At 30.8% G+C, this 24,169-nt stretch overlaps 1 protein-coding gene across 1 annotated transcript in view; it reads left to right on the top strand.

Annotated features, from left to right (window-relative positions):
• LOC128984697 (chaoptin) overlaps nucleotides 1-24,169 on the top strand; it is a 39,205-nt gene that overhangs the window by 4,295 nt on the left and 10,741 nt on the right. The window contains 2 exon segments of the mRNA XM_054404037.1: nucleotides 22,301-22,466; nucleotides 23,172-23,313. Coding sequence (XP_054260012.1) covers nucleotides 22,301-22,466; nucleotides 23,172-23,313 — 308 coding nt within the window.

Here is a 24,169-nt window from a genome sequence, read left to right as displayed (position 1 = left end):
GGTTTTTTATGACAATTACTCCTCCGAAACTACTGAACCGATTGACATGTTTTTGGTGTCATTGGAAAGAGCGTAACGTGAAGTTGTACAGGAAACTTTCTTTTTAGGTAAATAATTAGAGAGTGAGGCCCTGGGGCCCTATAAAGTTTCTTATTTCTTGATAAGATTAACATGGGAAACAAACATTGTTATGAAACTCCAGCTGTTGTCAGAAATTTAAAATGAGAAGAAGATATGTTAATTGTAAAATTGTGACAGAGAGGTTATGCAGAAAATTAGGTACTGGTAGTTAATGGTTATTTGGTGCTATTAAAATAAAGACTGAAATTTACAGTTTTTTGAACATGTACACTAGTACAGTAGTAGTAGTTTGAATTCCCAGTAATAAACGTGTCCATAAAAATCTGCGTTAAGAAAATGTGTATTATTTTTCATATGGGTACCAAGTAAATTTCGTGCATAACGTCATTTTTCTGATGACATAACTTTTTCCGTAGAAACTAACATCCTACCAGTGATTTCCAATTAGTCACGAATTCTTTTGATATACTGCATCGAAATCGGAAGTTTCAATCATTCGTTGCGGGCCAAGTAGCTCTTCTTTTTCTCCATAGAGAAAACACGAGGTTCTTTTTGTACTTTTGTATTTTCAAATGGCAAACAATGTTACAATTTTTTGAAGCATTGAATACCAAATCCATAGGGTAATCTGTAGCTCAAAGTCTTTGAAAAAGAAACGCGTATATTTTGTCTTGTATAGTGTCCACCTGTCACAGGCTGAGATATTCCTCCTAAGGGACAAATACACGGATCCAACTGACAAATACACCCCTATAGGGGATTAAGACATGGTGCTCGGTTCGTATTCACCTATCTTTGTTCAACAAACCCCTCTTAATCTACATTGTGCATTTGCATTTCGAAGTTGCTAACCAGAGCTACTTAAATTATTTATAACATTCAAAATTCTTATTTCAGCTATAACCACTTCTACTTATGAATTCCTATAATTATTATAAAATGTATTTTTCCAAATTTTAATACATTATTTCACATAGGGGTGACATATCGACTTTAGGTTTGCACCATTGCTTATGTCTTGACAAACCCTTTAAATGAGGGGATCACTTAATAGGGGTTGTTATTTGAAAAAATGTCACCCCAACCCCCTACCCTGTTAAGAGGGTAAAAATATTTTTGATATGAGAAATTGTGGACTATTTGTTAACAATAAATGCTAGAAACAGAATATTTCTATCCACTGTATTTCTTTTTAAAAAATACAGAATGATTTCCATATTTGTGAATTTGGTGCTTTTTCACGTAAATAAAGCTCTGGAATACCTGCCATTTTGGCTAGGGGTGAGATATCCACCTCGGGTTTGTGTCATCGTTTTTTTTTTTGTTTTAACAAACTTTTCGAAATGAGGCTTCATTCAATAGTTGTTGCTATTAAAAAAAAATAAGTTACTGATGTATAAAGAATTGCGGATCGTTTATTAGAAATCGATGCCACAAACAAAATATTTCTGTCTATTTTTGTTATAAAAATACAGATTTCTTTCAATACTTAATTTACACACTATATTTAGCTCACAAAGTTCAAGAACGCACAAACTTAATAGCTATAGTATAATTAACATCTCACAATTAATAATTATTTTATAAACCATATATACAGTATGAATAGATAATTAGTCTGTCAGTAAATTAGTTGTTGAGAGGGTTTTACAACCCTCAAGCTTGGGTACATATACGGATGGACAACATAATCCCATAACGCATTTCCCTACAGGCAACATTGTTACATTTTATTTCCTAATGCCTACCTACACTGATACCGGTTTATATAATAAATAATTAACTTATATAATCTTAAATATACTGGTTTATTTGACTACAACTAAATTAAGTAATTATAATTTGCAATTTCGTATTACGCAGCTTTAAGCTATTAGCTCAACCCAAGACTTTTAATAATCACGAATTTTTTTTAAATAGTATCTTTGAAATAGTTTAATAGTACAAACAAAAAATGTCAATTTAATATTGGTTATGGTTGAGATACATTTGTTTTAAAATACAATTTTAGGTACAAATTTATTTAATATCATCGATTACATTTAAAAGGTGATGATTTTTTAGTAACATCTATGTCAAATATTTATAATAGTCCTACAAATTGAGACATCAAAATAATTATATTGACTTGTACATATTTTTTTATTAAAGTCAATTTTATTCAGTGCCTTACATCAAAATCATTTGATCAAGGATGTGAAACATTAATTTTAAAATTACCGCTATAACAGTTGAGTCAAATTATATACATGATTAAAATAAAAAGCTGTTGCATGAGTTAATTCTATAATCTACAAGGACCAAAGGAGTATTATTAAGTCCAATAAAGCATGAAATGTTATGACAAAGTTTATAAAGTTTTAATAAGGCTCTCAACAATAAGTTCCTCATCAATTATTTTGTATGGAACAGTTTCAGTTATGAAGTTGTTACGTATATCCTTAAGTAATTGGTGTGAACAACAAAGAACAATCGTAAAATAAAATATGTCTTTTGTTTGTTAACTAAACAGTTCTTTAAAGTTGTCTCGTAAAAATATCTCTAGTAATTTTAATTTCTCTTTTGTTATAACTTTCTTAGTTTTCAAATTTGCACTACTATGAAATATCAGGAATGGTTAAAACGTTAAGGCGTATGTTAGAACGTTCAATAGTGGATTTTATTTTTGAAATAAAGTAGTAGGTTTAAAAGAAATTCTAAGACTGGAGTATTAGCCTCTTTGAAAATTGAATGGCGTTGTTAATGCTCTACCATATTAATGCAATTGCTTGGTCCAAATATTACTTCAATTAGAAATAGTAAATAAATGCAATAACATTCATCTGTGATTTGAGTTAAAACGTTTTCATTCCGACATTAAACATTTTACTAAAAATAATATAATCTTCTTTGAACAAAAAGTTAAAAAATAAAATTTAAATAAATACCTGGTTAAATTAATAGCAAAATATAAAGACTTACTTAAACATATTAAAAGCTCAAATTTACTTCAGACTTGAACAATTATTTGTAGGATCGCAATTATTTACTCGCAATAGAGTCATTCAAAAGCGATCGCAAAATCACTTTCATTGTTAGAAAAGCTTCATTTACCAATATATTAAGGAGTACGTATTGGAATTCCATATGGTCTTATAAGTAAACAATGCAATACTAGAAAATTACATTTGTGTACTACGGTACACAACCGACAGACTACAACTAGGACACTAGGGCAACTAGGGGGTGACTATTTGTGTGCTTAAGGTACGTTAATTCAAAAATTGATGCTGTCCAATCTAAAAATAATGGTAAAACTGTGTTTAAAAGAACTCACTCCCTTAAATCTTAAAAATGAAAGTAAAAATTCTTAAACACCATTGGTCCCAACCGATCTAATACACAAGGATACAATAGTTTTAAATCTTATTTTACAATCTAAGTACTATCTTAGTTATCTCAGTTTAGGTTAACTGACTGGCCAAGACTCCATATGGTCTAATTATTAAACAATGAATTTCCTGGATATTTGAAATTAATTTATTCTAGAAAATGACATTTGTGTAATATTCGCCATTAAGTTGCAGTAATTCAAATTTGATGCTGTCCAATCTAGAAATAATGGTAAAACTGTGTTAAAAAAAAGTAAAGAATTCACTCCCTTAAAACTTAAAATTAAAAGTAAAACTTCTTAAACACCAATGGTCCCAAAGAGTCTAAGACACAAGGATACAATTGTTTTATACCTTATTTTACTATCTAAGTAGGCCTAGTATCTTAGATTAAGTTAGTCTTTTTAATTGACAATGTTTTTCATTAATTTCAGTAAAATTTATACAAGTAGATTTATTTAGTTATTTTTTTTCTTTTTGTATTCTTTCTTAAACCATTAGGATCACCAATAGGTGTATCCGATAATAATGCATTGTTAGGAGTGTTATAGAAATAATTTAAAATATCCATGGAATATAATGGAGAAGGAACACCAAAGCTCAAAGAAATTGAAAATCTTGACCCAGATCAATTTTACACTCCATTACCCAGGAAAAATTTTAGTCTTAATTCTACTAGGATTCTGATACCTAAGTATTGCTAAGAACACAATTATCTTGTTATCCACGATTTATTGCAAAATGTAGCTTATCTAGTGAAAACCACTAAAAGGGAATTCTCATAAATCCTTTAAACTAGGAAAGATTAAATATTTTAGCAGTGTATTTAAATTAGGAACATTAGGGTTGAATTAGGAAAACACAATGCCACGAACTTGACATAAAGAATTCAACCTGGCAAAAACGGCGACGATTTAAAATTAGGAATTTTACCTCCTTGCGACCACACTATGTAAAAAACATTAATTTACCATACATACCGTACAAGTCATTATAACCTAAAAATATGATAAATAAAAAAAATTGAACAACTATTACTTCTAGATTGTATTTAAATAGTTATATCTCGCTGTATTTAGTTCAACCAACAACAATAAAGGCACAATTTACAGATTGCTTTACCTTTTTGGCAATTCTCATATGTTAGACTAAGGTGATATGACTTGTTTAATTAACTCCAATGAAACCTCAAGCAGCTTCATTACTCTGCGTTGAGCCATGATTATATACGACATTTGTATGGTAAAATATTACAAGTTGCTTTTCGAATTTCAGTTGTTAAGCTGGTTAATTACATTCTGATGATAGTAAATTCTTATACAGCTTAAAGAGTAAAAACTGGGTGAATCTCGCAAAGTGTCAAATGTTGATTTTGGTCAAACAGTTAGTGCCACAATTATGAAGTTAAATTATTTTTCCTTACGAAACCAACCTTTCGGAATGACATTAAAATATTTCAAATATCTTTTTATTACAGGTGTTAGGTAATTTAAATACAATCTGATGAATAAATGATTACATTCTTCTTCTTTTTTATTACAGGTTCTTTTTTATTACATTTATTTGGTAACACCAATAAACTAGCTGACCAATATTTATAATAAATTAGACTGAATATTATTGTTCTAATGAATACTAAATTTGCATTCAGCTTAAAATAACATACTATAACAAAAACTATTTAACAACAGGATATCCGTAAATCAGAGGTCCACTAGTTTAAACCTTGTTATTGTCAAATACAAGCATATGACATTACTACATAATGTTAAAGCTCTTTTTAGTACAAACATATTGGTGTCAAAAGAATTTTACTATTTCTATTAATATAAAAATGGCGGTTCTTAAGTGGAAAATTTGTTAATGTTTGAATATGTACATGTAATTTGTTGTTAATGTAATGTTTTTACATTGATCTTAAAAATGTCGTATTACAAAATTATAAATATAGTGGTTTAAATTACCTTGTTACTGTCAAAACGATCCTTTGTAGTTAGGTACGAGTCCTTTGTACAAGGTAATTTAAACCACTATATAGTTAATTCAGACGATCCAGAGGCCATTCCACCATAAAATTATAAATTGTAAGAAATTTACAGTTAATATTGATTACACATGAATCTATAATGAACTAGTTCAAGTAATCAATAGTTCAATGTACCAAACTGTAGTGTCATTCATATGCTTTTGCATTTAACATATGTTTTATAATTTAGTTTGTTGTTGTGGTGATGATGACTCTTGTTGAATAATAAACACATTCTTTACTTGCAGCATTTATTAGAATTTTATATTATCTTACACAAACTTTTAAAATTTTGGAAATAACAAGACAACACATTATTTTCTTACTAACTAACTGCCATGCATGTTGCACACATTTGAGTTGAGACTTACAACCAATTAGCAAGGTTTAAGTCTCCAACAGCAATCCTGCTTAAGTGATATAAATCACATAAGTGTCTCATAAGGCTTTGCTTAAGGCGCGCTTTGCTTTGAGAAGTTTCAGAATAAGGCATTTTTCGTTTCGTTGCAGGTTAATTGATTAACGCTTTGAAAATTACTTGAAATTATTTGCCAGATTGATAATTCAACCATGGAAAAAAGCCAATTAGTGTTGCAAGCAGTTTTAATATCCAAGAGCAAAAACCTTTGTATTGTCACTTTATCAAACAAAATATGTAGTTTCAGTTAGAAATGCAGTGCTCTACTGATTTTACATACAGGGTGAATAAAAAGTCAAGACCCCCCCTCTAATATTTTTCCAAGTAAATATACAGAGATATTCTTTTGGTGGTCGAGAAATCTAAGCAGGAAGTTTCATTTTATCATTTTTAAATTTTTGAGTGTCCCCCCAAAAGGGGGGATTAGGGGGGCAACTCAAATATTTTAAATGTAAACCCCCTTCAAGTGACACATCATTTTGAAGTGTTTACAAAAACTTAAAGAATGGTGAAAACTAGAGGTCGCTATTTATTCTCTATCCAAAATGGTAGCCCGTCAAATGTTGTGGAAAATCAACGGTAAAATTGTTAATATTGGCTGCCATTTTTGATAGAGAAGAGATAGCGAGCTCTGGTTTCCACCATTCTTTAAGTTTTTGTAAACACTTCAAAATGAGGTGTCACTTGAAGGGGATTTACATTTAAAATTTTTGAGTGTCCCCCAAAAGGGGGGATTCGGGGGATTACTAAAAATGTTTCAATAAAACCCCTATCAAGTGACACCTCATTTTATAGTGTTTAAACAAACTTAAAGAATGGTGAAAACCAGAGCTCGCTATCTCTTCTCTATCCAAAATGACAGCCAATATTAACAATTTTACCATTGATTTTCCACAACATTTGACGGGCTACTATTTTAGATAGAGAATAGATAGCGACCTCTTGTTTTCACCATTCTTTAAGTTTTTGTAAACACTTCAAAATGAGGTGTCACTTGAATGGGGTTTACATTTAAAATATTTGAGTTGCCCCCCTAATCCCCCCTTTTGGGGGGACACTCAAAAATTTAAAAATGATAAAATGAAACTTCCTGCTAAGATTGCTCGACCACCAAAAGGATATCTCTGTATATTTACTTGGGAAAATATTAGAGGGGGGGGGGTCTTGACTTTTTATTCACCCTGTATAAAAGTGTTATTATAAATTATTCGTTTAGTTACAGAATTGTTCTAATGACTGCAACTTATTAATTATAATTTCCTAACTAAGACAAAAATTACAACGCACAAAGGCTGCTTTAGAAACTTTAGTCCTAATTAAATACCACATGTCAATGCAAATTAAACAAAGAGCGCTTTGAGTTGTCTAATTAACATGTGCTGTTGGAACTTGAGGAAATAACTGCAGCTGTTTGAATACGTTTAATGCTAATTACGACAATATTTGGTAGAATTGCGATTATTCGGATTTTAATATAGAAAACAAGGTCTGTGTGGATAAGAGACCACAAACATAGTTTTGTTTTCATCTTATAATAAGCTTTTTTTAAATAATCATTTAGAGTTAGCTTGTAAGTTTTAAGCTTTCTAATTTTCTACTTATAAACCAATTCTGGCCTAATTGGTCACAGTTTATTCAATTCAGTTACGTGGTGACATTAGATCACATGATTTATTTAGTTTTTAATGATTACTGCATGCTTGGTTACATGAATTATCACTAATACATTTTAAATATCCACATATCGGTACAAACAGCTTTACAATCTTGTTTGACAAAGCGTGTATGCATTTCATTCCACGTACATGACTAATTTGTTAATTGAGTTCTCCAGGCTACATGTCACCTTTTGATTATTTTATTGATTCATATTTTAAGTATACCTTTTGTGATTTTAATTACATTAATGTAATACAAATATGTTTTTTTCAGACTATACTACATAAACAGTAACAATTTAATTCAGGTAAGTCAACTACTAAATTTATTTGCACTTTTTTAATAGATGTATTATCAAAACATTCCCATTATTTAATCACTGACGTTCCACAGAACATACCTTAGTAATTAATTGAAAGATTCACAACAGAGGAGTCGTACAAGATAGAGCATTCTGTCTAATGTTGAACATACAAAGGTTGGAGTGCTTTAATTAACGTTCTCGTTGTAGATGTCTGTTTACATTACATAATGGGACCTGGCAAGATAAGACACATTGTTTTGTAAAGTTTACTTGTGACTAGATAGTAAAATTGCTTACATTTAGATCGCGATCTAACATAGATTTTCTCTAGTAATAAATGATAATGATAATAATGATAATTCATTCATCTAATCATGTATAGCTAATTGCATGATAAAATCGATAAATAAGTCCAAAATTAAATCTGATCAATTATATTGAAGGATAAAATGGACTAAAGGAACAATTTACCTTTCAAACAATTGTTTATTTATATTATTTAATTCATTTAAGGCAAAAACACACATTTTGTTTGAAATACCACTGTTTTTAAGAGTTGTACATTTGATTTGTTTCATAATCGAATAATACAGAGAAAGTAAGGTCTACAGACAAAAATCGACTGAATTCTTTTAAACCAGTTACTGTAATAGAATATTATAACCAAATTTTTAAATCTGAATTAGTAGTTAATAATAAATTTTCAAATATCGTTTACAAATTAAGTTCGTGGAATATAAAGATAAGGGGAAATATTACTTAATTGTAGATATTCGTGTACATGAATGTTTAATAAATGTAGTTTATATCTATAGAAAGTATTTATTATGATAGATTTTAACACACATGGTTCGACTCGATCATTTTTTGAATTTTTTTTTTACCTGTTATAAAGATTTTATAGGATGGTTCATATTTAAAATAATTATCTACTTTAGTATTATAAATGTTTGAAGTATATCAAAATAAATTTATTTTAATTTAGGTGTGTTTAAATTTTTTTGAGTATGACGTGTTTTTGGTACATTCTATTCCAATTTTTCTAACTAATTAAAGAAGGAATACAATCGTTTTTAAATTAACACATTAATAGCAAATACAAATGTAAATATTTGGCTCTACCAATATTAAATCAAATTGGTTCTGTAGTTAATTAGAAGTAATCAAATCTTCAAGAATCTTAAAACATAATTTATTCAATTGCAAATAAAAGCGTGACACATTTATTTCCTACGGTTTAAAAATTAATTTTTTATCATTATTTTGCTTCGCTCAAATCTTAGTTTTAAAATTTACTTTTCTTGATTTACATAACTTTACATGTTCTCTTCAATTTTAATTATCTTACAACTTAGTTTCATGACCCCTAAAAAAATAAAATGATATTAAAATACTAGAATTTATAATTAAATAACCTGCAATGGAGTAGAAGACACACACAGGGTGAACAAAAAGTCAAGACCCCTCCCATCTAATATTTTTCCAAGTAAATATACAGAGATACCCTTTTGGTGGTCGTGCAATCTTAGCAGAAAGTTTCATTTTATGATTTTGACATTTTTGAGTGTCCCCCCAAAATGGGGGATTTGGGGGGCAACTCAAATATTTTAAATGTAAACCCCCTGCAAGTGACAATTCATTTTTAAGGGTTTACAAAAACTTAAAGAATGGTGAAAACTAGAGGTCGCTATCTCTTCTCTATCCAAAATTGTAGCCCATCAAATGTTTTGGAAAATCAATTGTAAAATTGGGTCATAATGGTAATATTGGCTACCATTTTGGATAGAGAAGAGATAGTGAACTCTGGTTTTTACCATTCTTTAGTTTTTTGTAAAAACTTCAAAATAAGGTGTCACTTGATAGGGGTTTACATTGAAAAATTTTTATTTGCCCCCAAATTCCCCTTTTTGGGTGGCACTCAAAACTTTTAAATGTAAATCCCCATTTAGTGACACTTCGTTTTGCAGTGTTTACAAAAACTTAAAGAGTGGTGAAAACTGAAGTTCTCTATCTCTTCTCTATCCAAAATGGTAGCCAATATTACCATTACCAACCAATTTTACAATTGATTTTCCACAACATTTGACGGGCTACCATTTTGGATAGAAATCTCTAGTTTTCACATGAAGGTGATTGACATTTAAAATATTTGAGTTGCCCCCCAAATCCCCCCTTTTGGGGGGACACTCAACAATTTCAAAATCATAAAATGAAACTTCCTGCTAAGATTGCACGACCACCAAAAGGATATCTCTGTATATTTACTTGGAAAAATATTAGACTGGGGGGGGTCTTGATTTTTATTCACCCTGTAAATTATATCAAAATTAAAACTATCAAAAATAAAACAAACTTACCCGAATTGGGGTAACATAAACTAACATGACAGACTAATGATTCAACTGTACTTGTTCCAAAACTTAAAAAAGAACCTTGCACCACGTTTTCTCTCAAATACTCCGCCTTCACCAAATATGACATCTCATCTACTTTACATGACTTTTACTGTATCTAGAAGATTCTACTAGCTTGTACAATGATCTAACTTGAATCCTTCAGATAATTTAAGAAGAGTTGCAAGACATATTCCTTTAATAACATTTCAAAATTCGAATGTTATTTCTAACATTTACAAACAAAATAAACCTATTAAAAATGCTACAAAACCATAAAAATATTACTGATTAAGTTTGTCAAAAATTATTCTTTTACATGTCAAATTATGTTCTTCACAGTTTTTTTTATAATGGCGTTTATAAAATGCAATTTAAACTCGGTATTTTGGATAATTTTAAAACCCACTGATGAATAAAATTTTTATATTTACCAAAAACAGAACATTGCACCAAAGCAAAATTAGTTAGTACAAACAAGTTACTGTGTATCTGAAATAGGAACGCAGCAGATGTTTGGTAATAATTGACATTTGGTGTTAATTAACTGCATGCGAATTGTATTTGTTTACTTCAATCGTCGTTAGTGCTTCAGATGTTTTTAATTAGTTGTAACTGTTAATTGAACGTCACAAGAGAGAAGTTATTTTATTTATTTGCGTCATGAATAAATTAATGAAAATACGTATTTAGGCCATATTTATTTATTGAGGCAATCATTAGGACCAAATGGTCTTTTCGTACAATCGACCTCGTAAATCTAAATGAATTAATTTTTTTCTTTTTTTTTTTTGAAAATCATGTTTTGAGATTTCAAACGAAACAATATCCATAAACGTAAGTGAAAAAAAAACATATCCCCTAAACATACACATTTACTCTCACACACGTCATACCGCCAAGCCACGGCCATCCGATCGAGGTGGTACGCCTACAGCGCAACCTCAAAACTGTATGGATCTGGATTGTAGACACCTGGAGGTTTTGGGAGTTCCAAAGGTAACATGGTGTTACCGTAAAAGATCTATTAAAACAATTGTACAACAAGTAATTTAGAGAGTTGGTGAGTTAGAGTTGAAACTTAAACGCGTTGTTATAACGATTTGTTTAATTTTATGTTACAATAAAAGCTAAACAACTCGTTAACATTTAACTATAATGGGTTATAACTTACACAGCCAATGTCATATGACAGAATCTCAATTACGCCAAAAACATTCTGCATTCAACACTACGAATTTATAAAAACAGAAAAGTCATAAATTTCCAAATCGATGACTTATAGGCCCTACAGAATGGTAAAAAAGTCCCTGGACAGTTAAATACTTTAAAAAATAATGCAGATAGAGCTACAATACTTGGTACAAAGTTACAGGGCATAAATATCTATTTTAACACATATTCAGTGATCCAATAACTCTTCAGGGGGACGGCCCACAAGGAGTCGGAAGAAAATCTTAAATGGAAGCATAGGTCAATATGCACATCAAATTAAAGGTCTTCTTTAGTAGAATACAATGCCGCAAACCGCACTTCAAAAGGTTGATCCTGCGCAAAATGGCAGATGTTCAAAGATTTCTTGAATCCGCCATTTTGAATCTTTGAACGACTGCCATTTTTTACTCAGGCATTCTTTTGAGCTTGAATTTACGGCATCGTAATCTACAAGTGAAGACCTTTAATTTGATATGCATATCGACCTATTCTTACATTAACAATTTTCTTTCGATTCCTAGGGCTGTGCCCCCTGAAGAGAAAGCGTATAATAGCAATGTAAATTAAATGAATCTTTGAACAACTGTCATTTTGCACAGGATCAACCTTTTGAAGTGCGGTTTGCGGCATTGTATTCTACAAAAAAAGACCTTTAATTTGATGTTGATTGACCTATGCTTCTATTTAAGATTTTCTTCCGACTCCTTGTGGGCCGTCCCCCTGAAGAGTTATTGGATCACTGAATATGTGTTAAAATAGCGTTTTATGCCCTGTAACTTTGTACCAAGTATTGTAGCTCTATCTGCATTATTTTTTAAAATATTTAACTGTCCAGGGACTTTTTTACCACCCTGTATTTTAAAAGTGACCTGTAAATTATTTTTGTCGGCTATAAGCTGTTTACAATTATAAAGGTATACTATTATTTTAATACGTATAAGAGAAGTTTTAAAACATCACGATCAATATAAAAGATTCAGATTATGAAATAAGTCTACTATCAGTATCTTAAGACAGTGACTACGATTTGATTCAAGAGAAGAAGACAGAAATCACTGTTAAATTCTCTTTCTTGGGAAACAATCTAATCAAGTCTTTCACAGCTTAACTCTTCGCCTAAAGCGTCTAGGTTTGCCTTATTATTGCACATTACATTATTGCTTTATACTTTTAACTTTTTTCATACTCACATACTGTATTATTTTGAGAACTCATAATCTTTGTTTATCAATTCTTTTAAATGGTATTAGAAAGTTGGATTTTCTTGTCATACCTATTCTGACCTTACCAACTAAGAGAACTTTAAATCAGAATAGGTTGCAGACAACTTTACAAATATGTTTAGTCATTTAAGTTTAAAATCACCACATATTACATTGTAAATTTTCTAGTCAAATAAGAATAGCCAATTTCAGTACAACATTTCAATACTCACTTTATTTACCATTTTTCTTCATCATATTAACGATATTAAAACATGAGATAAATAACCTTCACAAATAAATTATACAACAGAAATAGTAAAGATTAATTAATGGACATACATAATGAAATTATCACCACAATACTCTGACTATAAAATACTCTGCCAGATGCTCCACAACAACATAAAGTTATATTGGTGAACATAATAAGAATTATTATATACATGGGTGTTTGGTACTCAGTGTGAAAAAAAAATTTTGGTGTAAGTACAAAGTAAATGCAGTATGATGATGCATATAAAATGTCCCAAGTCTAAAAATTAGCTTCCCAAAGAATTATTTTATGTTTTTAAAAAATGACTATGTTTTTAAACTTAATACAGCTATTTCTCAATTACCTGTAAATGGATTTCAGTAGACAATGTCGTTTTCGTGTTCTAAATTAAATTTTGAATAAGAATAATACAAAATTACAGAGGATCAGTTGTAAAAACTCCATCGTAAATAGATTCAAAGATAAAAATTAAGATGTTTGGTAAAAATTCAAAAAACATTTGTCAATTGCATTTGTTCACACCCTGTATACAAGAAAGTGTCGGAATATGTTAAAAACTGCGCCATTTTATAAGCTTTCCAACCATATGCTACACCATTGAGCTTTCTGTCTGCTTATGTACGCTTTCGTGGTTTGAAGACTACAAAGCATGGCGTCTTTATCATTTAAAACATAGAAAGTCAGCATGTATTAAGCAAAAGCTGTATTTTAGTTTCAGCTTGAACAGTAAAAACAGTAAAAAAGTTCCCTGTTTTCTGGCATTCAAACCACTAAAATAAACAAAAAAATATCTAAACCTCAATAGTGTAGCATATGGTTGGAAAGCTTATAAAATGGCGCAGTTTTTAACATATTCCGACACTTTCCTGTATACAGGGTGTGAAAAAATGCAATCGACCAATGTTTTTTGCATTTTTATCAGACATCTTAATTTTTATCTTTGAATCTATTTACGATGGAGTTTTTACAACTGATCCTCTGTCATTTTGTATTATTCTTATTCAAAATTTAATGTAGAACACAAAAATGACATTGTCTACTCAAATCCATTTACAGGTAATTGAGAAATAGCTGTATTAAGTTTAAAAACATAGTTATTTTTGAATAACATAAAATAATTCTTTGGGAAGCTAATTTTTAGACTTGGGACATTTTATATGCATCATCATACTACATTTACTTTGTACTTACACCAAAAAATTTTTTTCACACTGAGTACCAAACACCCTGTATAAGTACATATGGTATAAAAATACAATCTAACGCATATTTTCTGAATAAGTCTGAATATGTAATACAATCTTGATACAACACAAAATGATGAGTTACCTTGGATCACACAGAGGTAAAAATGCTTTTTTGTCCATGATGTACATCAATACGTTTAGAGTATTATTTTTTTGAATAAAATAAAGTTTCAGAATGGAAAGGTGAATAGTTGATATCAGGATTGAGTTTCGTGTCTTGTATAAACACGCACAACACTGCGCCAGACACGTTTACGGTGGAATAAACAAACCAGATCCACGCGATGCCCGAGGGGGATTTATTATCCACATGGAAGTAGCTGAGTGTTATAGTGTCAGAGGATCGACGGTTCGATCCTAGAAAATGTCGTTAATCCTTCAATGGTTCGAAGCTAGACACATATGTTTTTCATTATTGTGTTTTACTGCCTTGGCCAAACGAGAGCTATAGTAGCAAACAAAGAAAAAAACGTTAATATCAATGACATTAGCTAGGCTTAAAATACGTTTTAGTTGTGTCTCCATCCAAAAATATTGATTGAAATCAATACGAGAGTATCAAATCGTTTCATGAGTATTCAATTTGATTCTCACGTTAATTAAGAATTAATTTAACTTTTGTTAAATATTTATAAAACAATATTTAACAAGGTTACCAAATACATTTTTACAGATCATGGCAGTTTTAAGTGTACTATTTGATTGGTGAAAACAATCGGTTTAGTAGAGAAAGGCCTTTCCATGAGTTACCATACAGTACTTTTATTGTTAGGTACAAGATATTGTGCAGTTGAAATATACAGCAGATGGTTTGTAATAATTGACGTTTGGTGTTAATAAACTAAATGTGAACTGTATTTGTTTACTTCAATCGTCGTCAGTGTTTCTGATGTCAATAATTAGTTATTGATAATTGAACGTATCAAGAGATAGGGTATTTAAAAAGTTGTATCATATAGATTTAAATAGTTTTTACCTTACAGTATATTGAAATGATTACAGAGTGAAATATAAGTTGTTACAACTTGCAAAGCAAATAAAGTCGTGTTACACAAATTGAAGTGTGATTACAAAAAAATTTTCAGGCAATTCTATTGGAATACTAGATATAATAAAACACACATTTCTTACCAATTTAATAAATGACATATGCAGTTGTATTTACACCAAACCAACAATTTTTGCTTTGTACCGAAAGCCAATATTAGCAACAACAAAGACACAATTTACAGATTGCTTCATCTTCGCTAAACAAACCTCGTGTGCTCGACTTTGTGTTGATATGACTTGTTTAATTAACTCAAATGAAACCTGGAGCAGCCTCCTTTCACCGCGTCGACTCTAATTAGATTTGACTGACGATTTTACAAGTTTATTAATCATATCAATGGTAAGTTATATGATTAAATTCATATTCATTTTCATATTGCCGCAATAATTTTAAATATCTCACAAAACATTAAAAATCCAATGTTTTTTGTAGGAATGTATTTTGATTATACGATTGGTTCGTAATTTTTGTTCTTAATATAGCATATGCTTATAAAAAATACCTTTATAAAAAGCTTACCTACACAGTTTTCCTAATTCATGCAATCATGGACCAGTGCCAAGTGGTTAGGGCAGTCATTGTGTGGAAATAACAGCATTAATAAAGGTAAAGGACACATTGTGTTTGAGACTTTATGAGGGTAAATGTGATTCGTTGGCCCCTGTATGAATATGTTGCCAATTCGTGTCTTTATATCAGCTTATAGCTGTGTATGGAGGAAAAACTACTTAAACAAGTCTTAATTGCACTGATGCTACACCGATACTGATAGTACCGAAATCATATACATTTATTTGATACTGATGGCATTTTTATTAAATATTAACTAGCACTTAAAAAATATAAGTGTGACTGTTCTCAATGCGCGAAAGAAAATTGTTTGGCAATCTGAAACTTGTAATTTTTAGGACTCTTTCATATCTTGCTATTATATCAAATCAACTGCTGTGCAAAGATACCTGTGTATCATAGATTACTATTAGCTTCGTAATTTTTAATATATATGAGAACATTTTCTCTTCATCGAGGAGGGAAAAATATTTCATTATTACCGTTGCTTGATAGAGAAATTCAACATATCAATTTTTGTTTATTTGTCTGTATTTACGTGTTCCAAGGTCTATATTTATATTTTACACTATCACACTGAAGACAAAAAATTGCGATGCCGTGTGTTACAAAGGTAATATGTGGCTTAATCTTATGCGATTCCTTGAATTTACTTTAAATTACTAGTTCATATTACAGTTATAAAACAGGTTATGCCGCCAAAAGATTTTGTATTAATCAATAAAATAAAAACACTCACGTTATACTAATAAACTATTTCTATAAATCAGTAGCATTTCTCGTTGCCGGATACTTTGAGTCCACTTGTAGGAAATTTCACTACGTTTAATTGTAATAATCTCCGAACAAATTTTAATATTTGTAATGGTGGATACATGACAAATAAAGCCTTTAAAATAGCAATTGTTACAACAGATATCTCTAAGAAATCATTCAATTATCCTGTATGCTTTTGAAAAGTGAGCAACAGATTCGATTCGACAAGTTTACGTTAAAAATGCCATGAGCCATGAGCTATTGTTCCCTTTGCAACAAAAGAAAAGTTATAAATACAAACGGATAATGCCTTAGGTGAGATAGTTTGAATAGTTGAATATCAAAGGTCCAAAATAATCCAGGGCTATTTTATTATATCTTACGGAAATTCCTTTTAGCCTATCTTAATATCATAATTTTGTCTACAATAATTTTATTATTTTAACATTAACAACGAATATTCTTATCAATATTTTAATATACATTATTGTATTACTGACATTTGTAAGATTTTGTAAAGCATTGTTTTACCAATTATAATATTTCTTAAACCCCTAACAAATTACAACGCTTTAACACTGTGCCATAATTGAATCTGAATAAATACTCCATGTCAATTAATGTTAAATTATTTGAAGAATTAACAGTCTGTCTTAAAATTTGTGTTATTAATGAAAATATATTTAATAACAATACCGAATTATATTCATTTGCTATGTTATGAAAGACATACTAGATAGGTAGGAATATGAACCTAGTAAGCCTATATTGATGTTCAGAGGTGAGTTCTCTGCAAACACAGCACAACACCACACGACAGTCCAGTCACGTTATGATAATTGTCTACAAACCAGACAACACGCAATGTCTGATGTTCAATATGTCTGGGTCGCTTTATATGGACAATAATCATGAACTTTTTTAGACATAAAGACAATAATATAGCAATGTAACGTCCATCTATTTCTCCCTTTTCCTAGAATTCGTGTTAATATGACAATTGCCATTTTCATCATGGCTATCATTATTGCTAGTATATTGTAGTATAAAATATCCAAAATAAATGAAATAATTCAGGTTATGAAATTTCAGTCTCCATTATTTTTATATAATTTCCAAAATTTAGGCCGCTTAGCAATTTTCAGAGTTTGTATAATAATATTAGGATTTTGTACAATTATTTTTTTATCTTTGTAAATAGCTTTCAAAGTTCAACATACTGTCCATTAAAAATTTAAATTAAAGATACAAACACCTATTTTGGAATTTGAATAACCAATTAAATAATTTATGTACCTAAAATAATGCAATTTACCTAATTTTAGAGTTAAGATCTATTTTACTTACAATTAATATTGCATTGAAGTTATAATGAATGCATATAATAAACCTGGACAATGTTTATAAGCCATTAAAGCCACCTAAATGGTTTTCAAGGCTTTACTTCACTACGTATTTGGTTTAGTTCACCGTATCTGATTTTTAATTAAATCTTTTATGATGATTAAAAACTTAGTTCAAGAACTTTTAATACAATGCAAAAGTGACATTTTACTTGGTTCCTATTATAAGTATTTCTCTTTCTTTGAAAATAATTATATTTTAATACTAATTAAGAAAAAAAAGAAAAAACAACACACCTTTTATTTAAACCACAAAACCGACATCCATCGTAAAAGATTGTAAACTACAGTCTCCCCTATTTAAACATACATTATTTCCTGTGTGCAAATACCTACTTTCTTGTTTTACGATCTTATAAAGGTAAAGCAGTAAACCTGTTATCTTTTACACAGCTTTGATATTTTGTGACATTTTCTAGATGACATCAACGTATCAAATCCAGTTATTACAGCGTCCCTTCGGGCACAGTTGTGGCTTTTTGATTGAAAATTAATAGTTTGATGTTCAGAGTTATATGTTCAACTAAATGGGTGGCTATAACAATTTTGAATTTTGATTGAAGGATGATTTTTACTCGACTCTATATACTAAACCTTAAGGTGGTAATGAATATACAAATCCGAAACTCAACTTATGTCATTTAGTTCAGAAACCAGATTAATAATCCATGCTAGGTACAGTTTTCCCTAGCTTCAAAATGCACATGGTATTTTTCATCTTTACAATAATTGTAAATTATTTATAACCATAAATTATAATAAGTTGATAATTTACCAAACAGATTTTAAGTGCTAACATGGTTCCCAATATTTCTAGGTAATAATTCACATAGCTTTACATATTTTCATACAATGATAAGTGCCCTAATCTCTATAGCTATAGTGAATTCATATAGTACATTTGTTTGCCAAAAACGAATTTGATAACTGAATGAAAATACATTGGGAATGATTAAAAGAGATTTTTGCTTCCGGGTAAAATACATTCTGTTACATTAAAGCTATGCAAAGCACCCTGCTTCCATTAGGTTGATGAATACAGTAATTTTCACTCAGTGACTGACTAAACTAAGTCAGCATTGCTTCATTGATCACTCTCCTTTATAATGATATCGTATTTGTACTCGTTTTGACCAATCAACAGATTTTTTAATCAGTAAAAAAGCATTTGTGGAATACAAAAAGAATATATATGATATACAGTATGAAAACGTACAGTTTTTTGCGGAGTATGTCGGGCTTTGCCTTATTCTGTTCGTTATTCAGGCATTAATACACGAACACTACCAAATGATAGTTTTACTGTCATGTCATATTAGACCACGTTTTTTTAATGTAAGTTGTGCTGGCATTAATTTATTTTAATGTACTTGAAAATCGTAGAATAATGTTTTGAAACATAAGTAGCCTAAAGAACGGATTATGTTCACTTTGGGTGAAAAATAAATCGTATTTTTAATGAGAAAGTCACTAAAAAAAATACAAAATACAAAATGTAAAAATTATTGTAAAATATGTACAGATTATATTAAGATAGAAATGACAATTCATCTCCAGAGAGTGGTACATTGACGAAGGCCTTATTATGTAAATATTTTAGGGGATCGCTGTAAAAAGTCAAAGCTGTAAAAAGATAGCGGTGTAGCAGTCTCTTCTTGGCTAAAAGGACATAAAAGAAGAGAATTTACTCTTTAAGGTTTTACTTAAAACGCAAAATAATGACATTTTAAACAACATGTTGCATCTTTGGTAGCAATGGTAAACCTAAGAAATATTTTACTAAATTATATCTCGAAGCCTTAAATTATATTTTCTCATAAAATTAAGCTTCGAAGACAATTTCTCATAAAAATATACGCGTAAAACAGGCTAAATGTCTCGCCATAAGTATAAACAATTATGTAAAATTACATAACGACTATTAAAGTTTTTGAATTATGCTAACAGTATAATTGTTCTGGCGAAAGTAACAGCTGATGTGAATCGGTAAAATATATCCAACTAATTTATAACTTCTTCGCTTATCTTTGACTTGAAAAAATAAGCCACCTTATGTCAACGTAGTATCTAATACAATCAATTCTAGTAGCTATTTTCTATTCTATGTGTAAACAAATACTTTTATACTTTCAAGACAACCTATTTTAATGACAATGTATGGTCGATTAAACGTTTTTTTTTTAAACACCAGTGGCCTAATTTTGAATTTTTGCTACCATGAGGGATTTGGGCATGTACGTAAAGCTTGTTACAAAGTTATAAGTTATATTTTGCAGCAGTACTGTAGTATGAACTGTGCTGATAAATCTTACTATTTCCATATCCTATAAGCATATGACATCCATAAGCAATGTCTAGCTACTCATTCATAATCTTCTATGCCAAGGTCTCACCAATCAATATTTGATAAACTAAACAATTTCTTAGTTTATTAACATAATTACACAATTTGTGAAATCAGTTCATGTTTATTTATTTGAACATAACTGCTAACAACCATAATACAATTTTACAAAAGATCATGTAATTGTTTAATTAATATAGCCTTTAGAAGCTGCGCTTTATTCCTCAGGGCAAAACGAGATGAAAATCCGTAAAGTAAAATTCATTTAGAAGGTGTTTGACGCCAGGCAGTAACGCTCAAACTCTTTGTTTACATTAATTATAACTTTTATAGACCTCAGGCGGAAATTAATGAGATTTTTGGATTTAAGATTTTTAAAGAGTGTTAAATTATAATTTCCATTGTAACTTGTAAGATTATTCAGAAGTTAAGTTTATAGTAAACCGCCATTTATGATCAGTACATTCATATATTCCTAAACAAATTATACCGTTTGGCACTATTTTGTAAGTACGTAAATTCGTAGGTTTTCAATAGAGTTTTGAGGTTAAAGTAGGGTCATTCCTTGGGTAAAAAATAATTGGCTGAACACATGGATATCAGAAGAAAATACAATTTCCTGACATTAAATTTTATCCCCATATTTTGTAAAAAAAAAAACAATATCTATCAATAAGAATGTTATAGTATTATTTGGATACGTCCAGTCAGCAGTCTCAACCTTGTCTCTTCAACACCATGTGTTCTTGTCGCTATAGATAGTCTACCTGTATTAGTAATATTTACGTTTATGTTCCAGTATCGCAGGATGTTGTGCTTTGTCATGTTGATGTTGTGGAGTCACCTCACGTCCAGTCAGCAGTCTCAACCTTGTCTCTTCAACACCATGTGTTCTTGTCACTATAGATAGTCTACTTGTAATAGCAATATTTACGTTTATGTTCCAGTATCGCAGGATGTTGTGCTTTGTCATGTTGATGTTGTGGAGTCACCTCACGTCCAGTCAGCAGTCTCAACCTTGTCTCTTCAACACCATGTGTTCTTGTCGCTATAGATAGTCTACTTGTAATAGCAATATTTACGTTTATGTTCCAGTATCGCAGGATGTTGTGCTTTGTCATGTTGATGTTGTGGAGTCACCTCACGTCCAGTCAACAGTCTCAACCTTGTCTCTTCAACACCATGTGTTCTTGTCGCTATAGATAGTCTACTTGTAATAGCAATATTTACGTTTATGTTCCAGTATCGCAGGATGTTGTGCTTTGTCATGTTGATGTTGTGGAGTCACCTCACGTCCAGTCAGCAGTCTCAACCTTGTCTCTTCAACACCATGTGTTCTTGTCGCTATAGATAGTCTACTTGTAATAGCAATATTTACGTTTATGTTCCAGTATCGCAGGATGTTGTGCTTTGTCATGTTGATGTTGTGGAGTCACCTCACGTCCAGTCAGCAGTCTCAACCTTGTCTCTTCAACACCATGTGTTCTTGTCGCTATAGATAGTCTACTTGTAATAGCAATATTTACGTTTATGTTCCAGTATCGCAGGATGTTGTGCTTTGTCATGTTGATGTTGTGGAGTCACCTCACGTCCAGTCAACAGTCTCAACCTTGTCTCTTCAACACCATGTGTTCTTGTCGCTATAGATAGTCTACTTGTAATAGCAATATTTACGTTTATGTTCCAGTATCGCAGGATGTTGTGCTTTGTCATGTTGATGTTGTGGAGTCACCTCACGTCCAGTCAGCAGTCTCAACCTTGTCTCTTCAACACCATGTGTTCTTGTCGCTATAGATAGTCTACCTGTATTAGTAATATTTACGTTTATGTTCCAGTATCGCAGGATGTTGTGCTTTGTCATGTTGATGTTGTGGAGTCACCTCACGTCCAGTCAGCAGTCTCAACCTTGTCTCTTCAACACCATGTGTTCTTGTCACTATAGATAGTCTACTTGTAATAGCAATATTTACGTTTATGTTCCAGTATCGCAGGATGTTGTGCTTTGTCATGTTGATGTTGTGGAGTCACCTCACGTCCAGTCAGCAGTCTCAACCTTGTCTCTTCAACACCATGTGTTCTTGTCGCTACACAAACTCCACTGTAATCAAAGATGTCAGCTGTGTTGGCGTACCTTTCTACAAGATGCCAGGTAAAGAATGAAATTCGTAATTTGAATATAATTATTGCAGTAATCAATAAGCTGGATTAGATCATGTATTCTATTTCACTTTCAAATTAATCTATTTTTGAATAATGGTTACTGTCACACTTCATTGCGCAATGTCTAATATAATAAAAAACGCAATGAAAATGCAGTCCATACCACATGTTAGAAAATCCCTTTCTAGGAGAATGTTATTTTTTGGCATTTTTTGTATTTTGTTAGAATTGGTGTAATGTTTTACATACATTTAAAGTTGTTAACTCTTCGAGGCGCACTAGTGACGGAATATTTTATATTGTTCGTTCCAGGACCAAACCACACAAAATAATACAAATTTACAAAGGTAAACTACCTTCAAACCACTTTAAAATATCGTCACCCCCTTTTATGGATATTTTAAGGGATAATTTGATCCAATATTATCAATTTGAAACCGTTCGAATAAAAATTTGTTGATTCCACTCGTGTATAAGTAAATCCTTATCGAATGCTTAAAACATTTACATACATTTAAAAACTCTTTAAAGTAATAAACATCACTCTCCAATACAGTTGGTGTAGGTACTGCTAAATTTCCAGCCATTTCATTTCATAATTTAAGTGTACAGCGAATTATCCTTGATCGATTTTAAAAGGAATTTTAAATATATAATAACACGAATCAAACTCACAATCTGTTCTGCATTACAGAGTTGCCACATAGTCACATCTCACACCTGGATGTGGTTGGCGCTGGTCTTGACACTCTGGACAGTGACAGTCTGGGAGGTCAGGTCGAGACTCTTCGTCTGATCACCAACAACATCATCCACATCGGTGATAGGTCATTCTCGTAAGTTGTTCATTCTTTTAGGAACAATATGATTGCTTTTGTCTGCTCGTATTTTCAACATACAGATCCTTTTTGACTCATTTCAATAACAATTTAAAAAATATGGATTGAAATTTTATTGAAAAACTCGAATAAAATGGCAGTACTGTCTGCAAAATTAAAGATTCGCCAAGTTAATTTAATTCAAGAGCGGTGCACTCTCAAATTATCCAGCCCAAACCAAAATAATGGCAAAATCTGAGAAGTAAGGTATGTTAGTGCACCAACCTTATTACTGTTTTTATACGGTTGTTAATAATCACGATTTAAAGGGTGAATAAAAAGCCAAGACCCCCTCTAATATTTTTCTAAGTAAATATACAGAGATATCCTTTTGGTGGTCGTGCAATCTAAGCAAGAAGTTTCATTTTATGATTTTGAAATTTTTTAGTGTCCTCCAAAAGGGGGGATTTGGGGGCTACACAAATATTTTAAATGTAATCCCCCTTCAAGTGTCACCTCATTTTGAAGTGTTTACAAAAACTTAAAGAATGGTCAAAACTAGAGCTTGCTATCTCTTCTCTATCCATAATAGTAGACCGTCAAATTTTGTGGAAAATCAATGGTAATATTGGTTCGTAATATTGGCTACCATTTTGAAGAACCCTGGTTTTTTGAACTCTGGTTTTCACCATTCTTTAAGTTTTTGTAAACAATTCAAAATGAGGGGTCACTTGAAGGGGTTTACATTAAAGTTTTTTGAGTTGCCCCGCAAGTCCCCCTTTTTGGGGGACACCCAAATTTTCAAAATCATAAAATGAAACTTCCTGCCAAACTGCATGACCATCCAAAGGATAACTCTGTAATATTTACTTAG

This window comes from Macrosteles quadrilineatus, unplaced genomic scaffold (assembly GCF_028750875.1).
Source record: "Macrosteles quadrilineatus isolate MER2022 unplaced genomic scaffold, UCM_ALF_1.0 Scaffold_2__2_contigs__length_208266976, whole genome shotgun sequence".
Classification (NCBI taxonomy): Eukaryota; Metazoa; Arthropoda; class Insecta; order Hemiptera; family Cicadellidae; genus Macrosteles; species Macrosteles quadrilineatus.
Note: the sequence above shows the minus strand (reverse complement) of the source record. Positions and strands in the feature narration are given on the sequence as shown.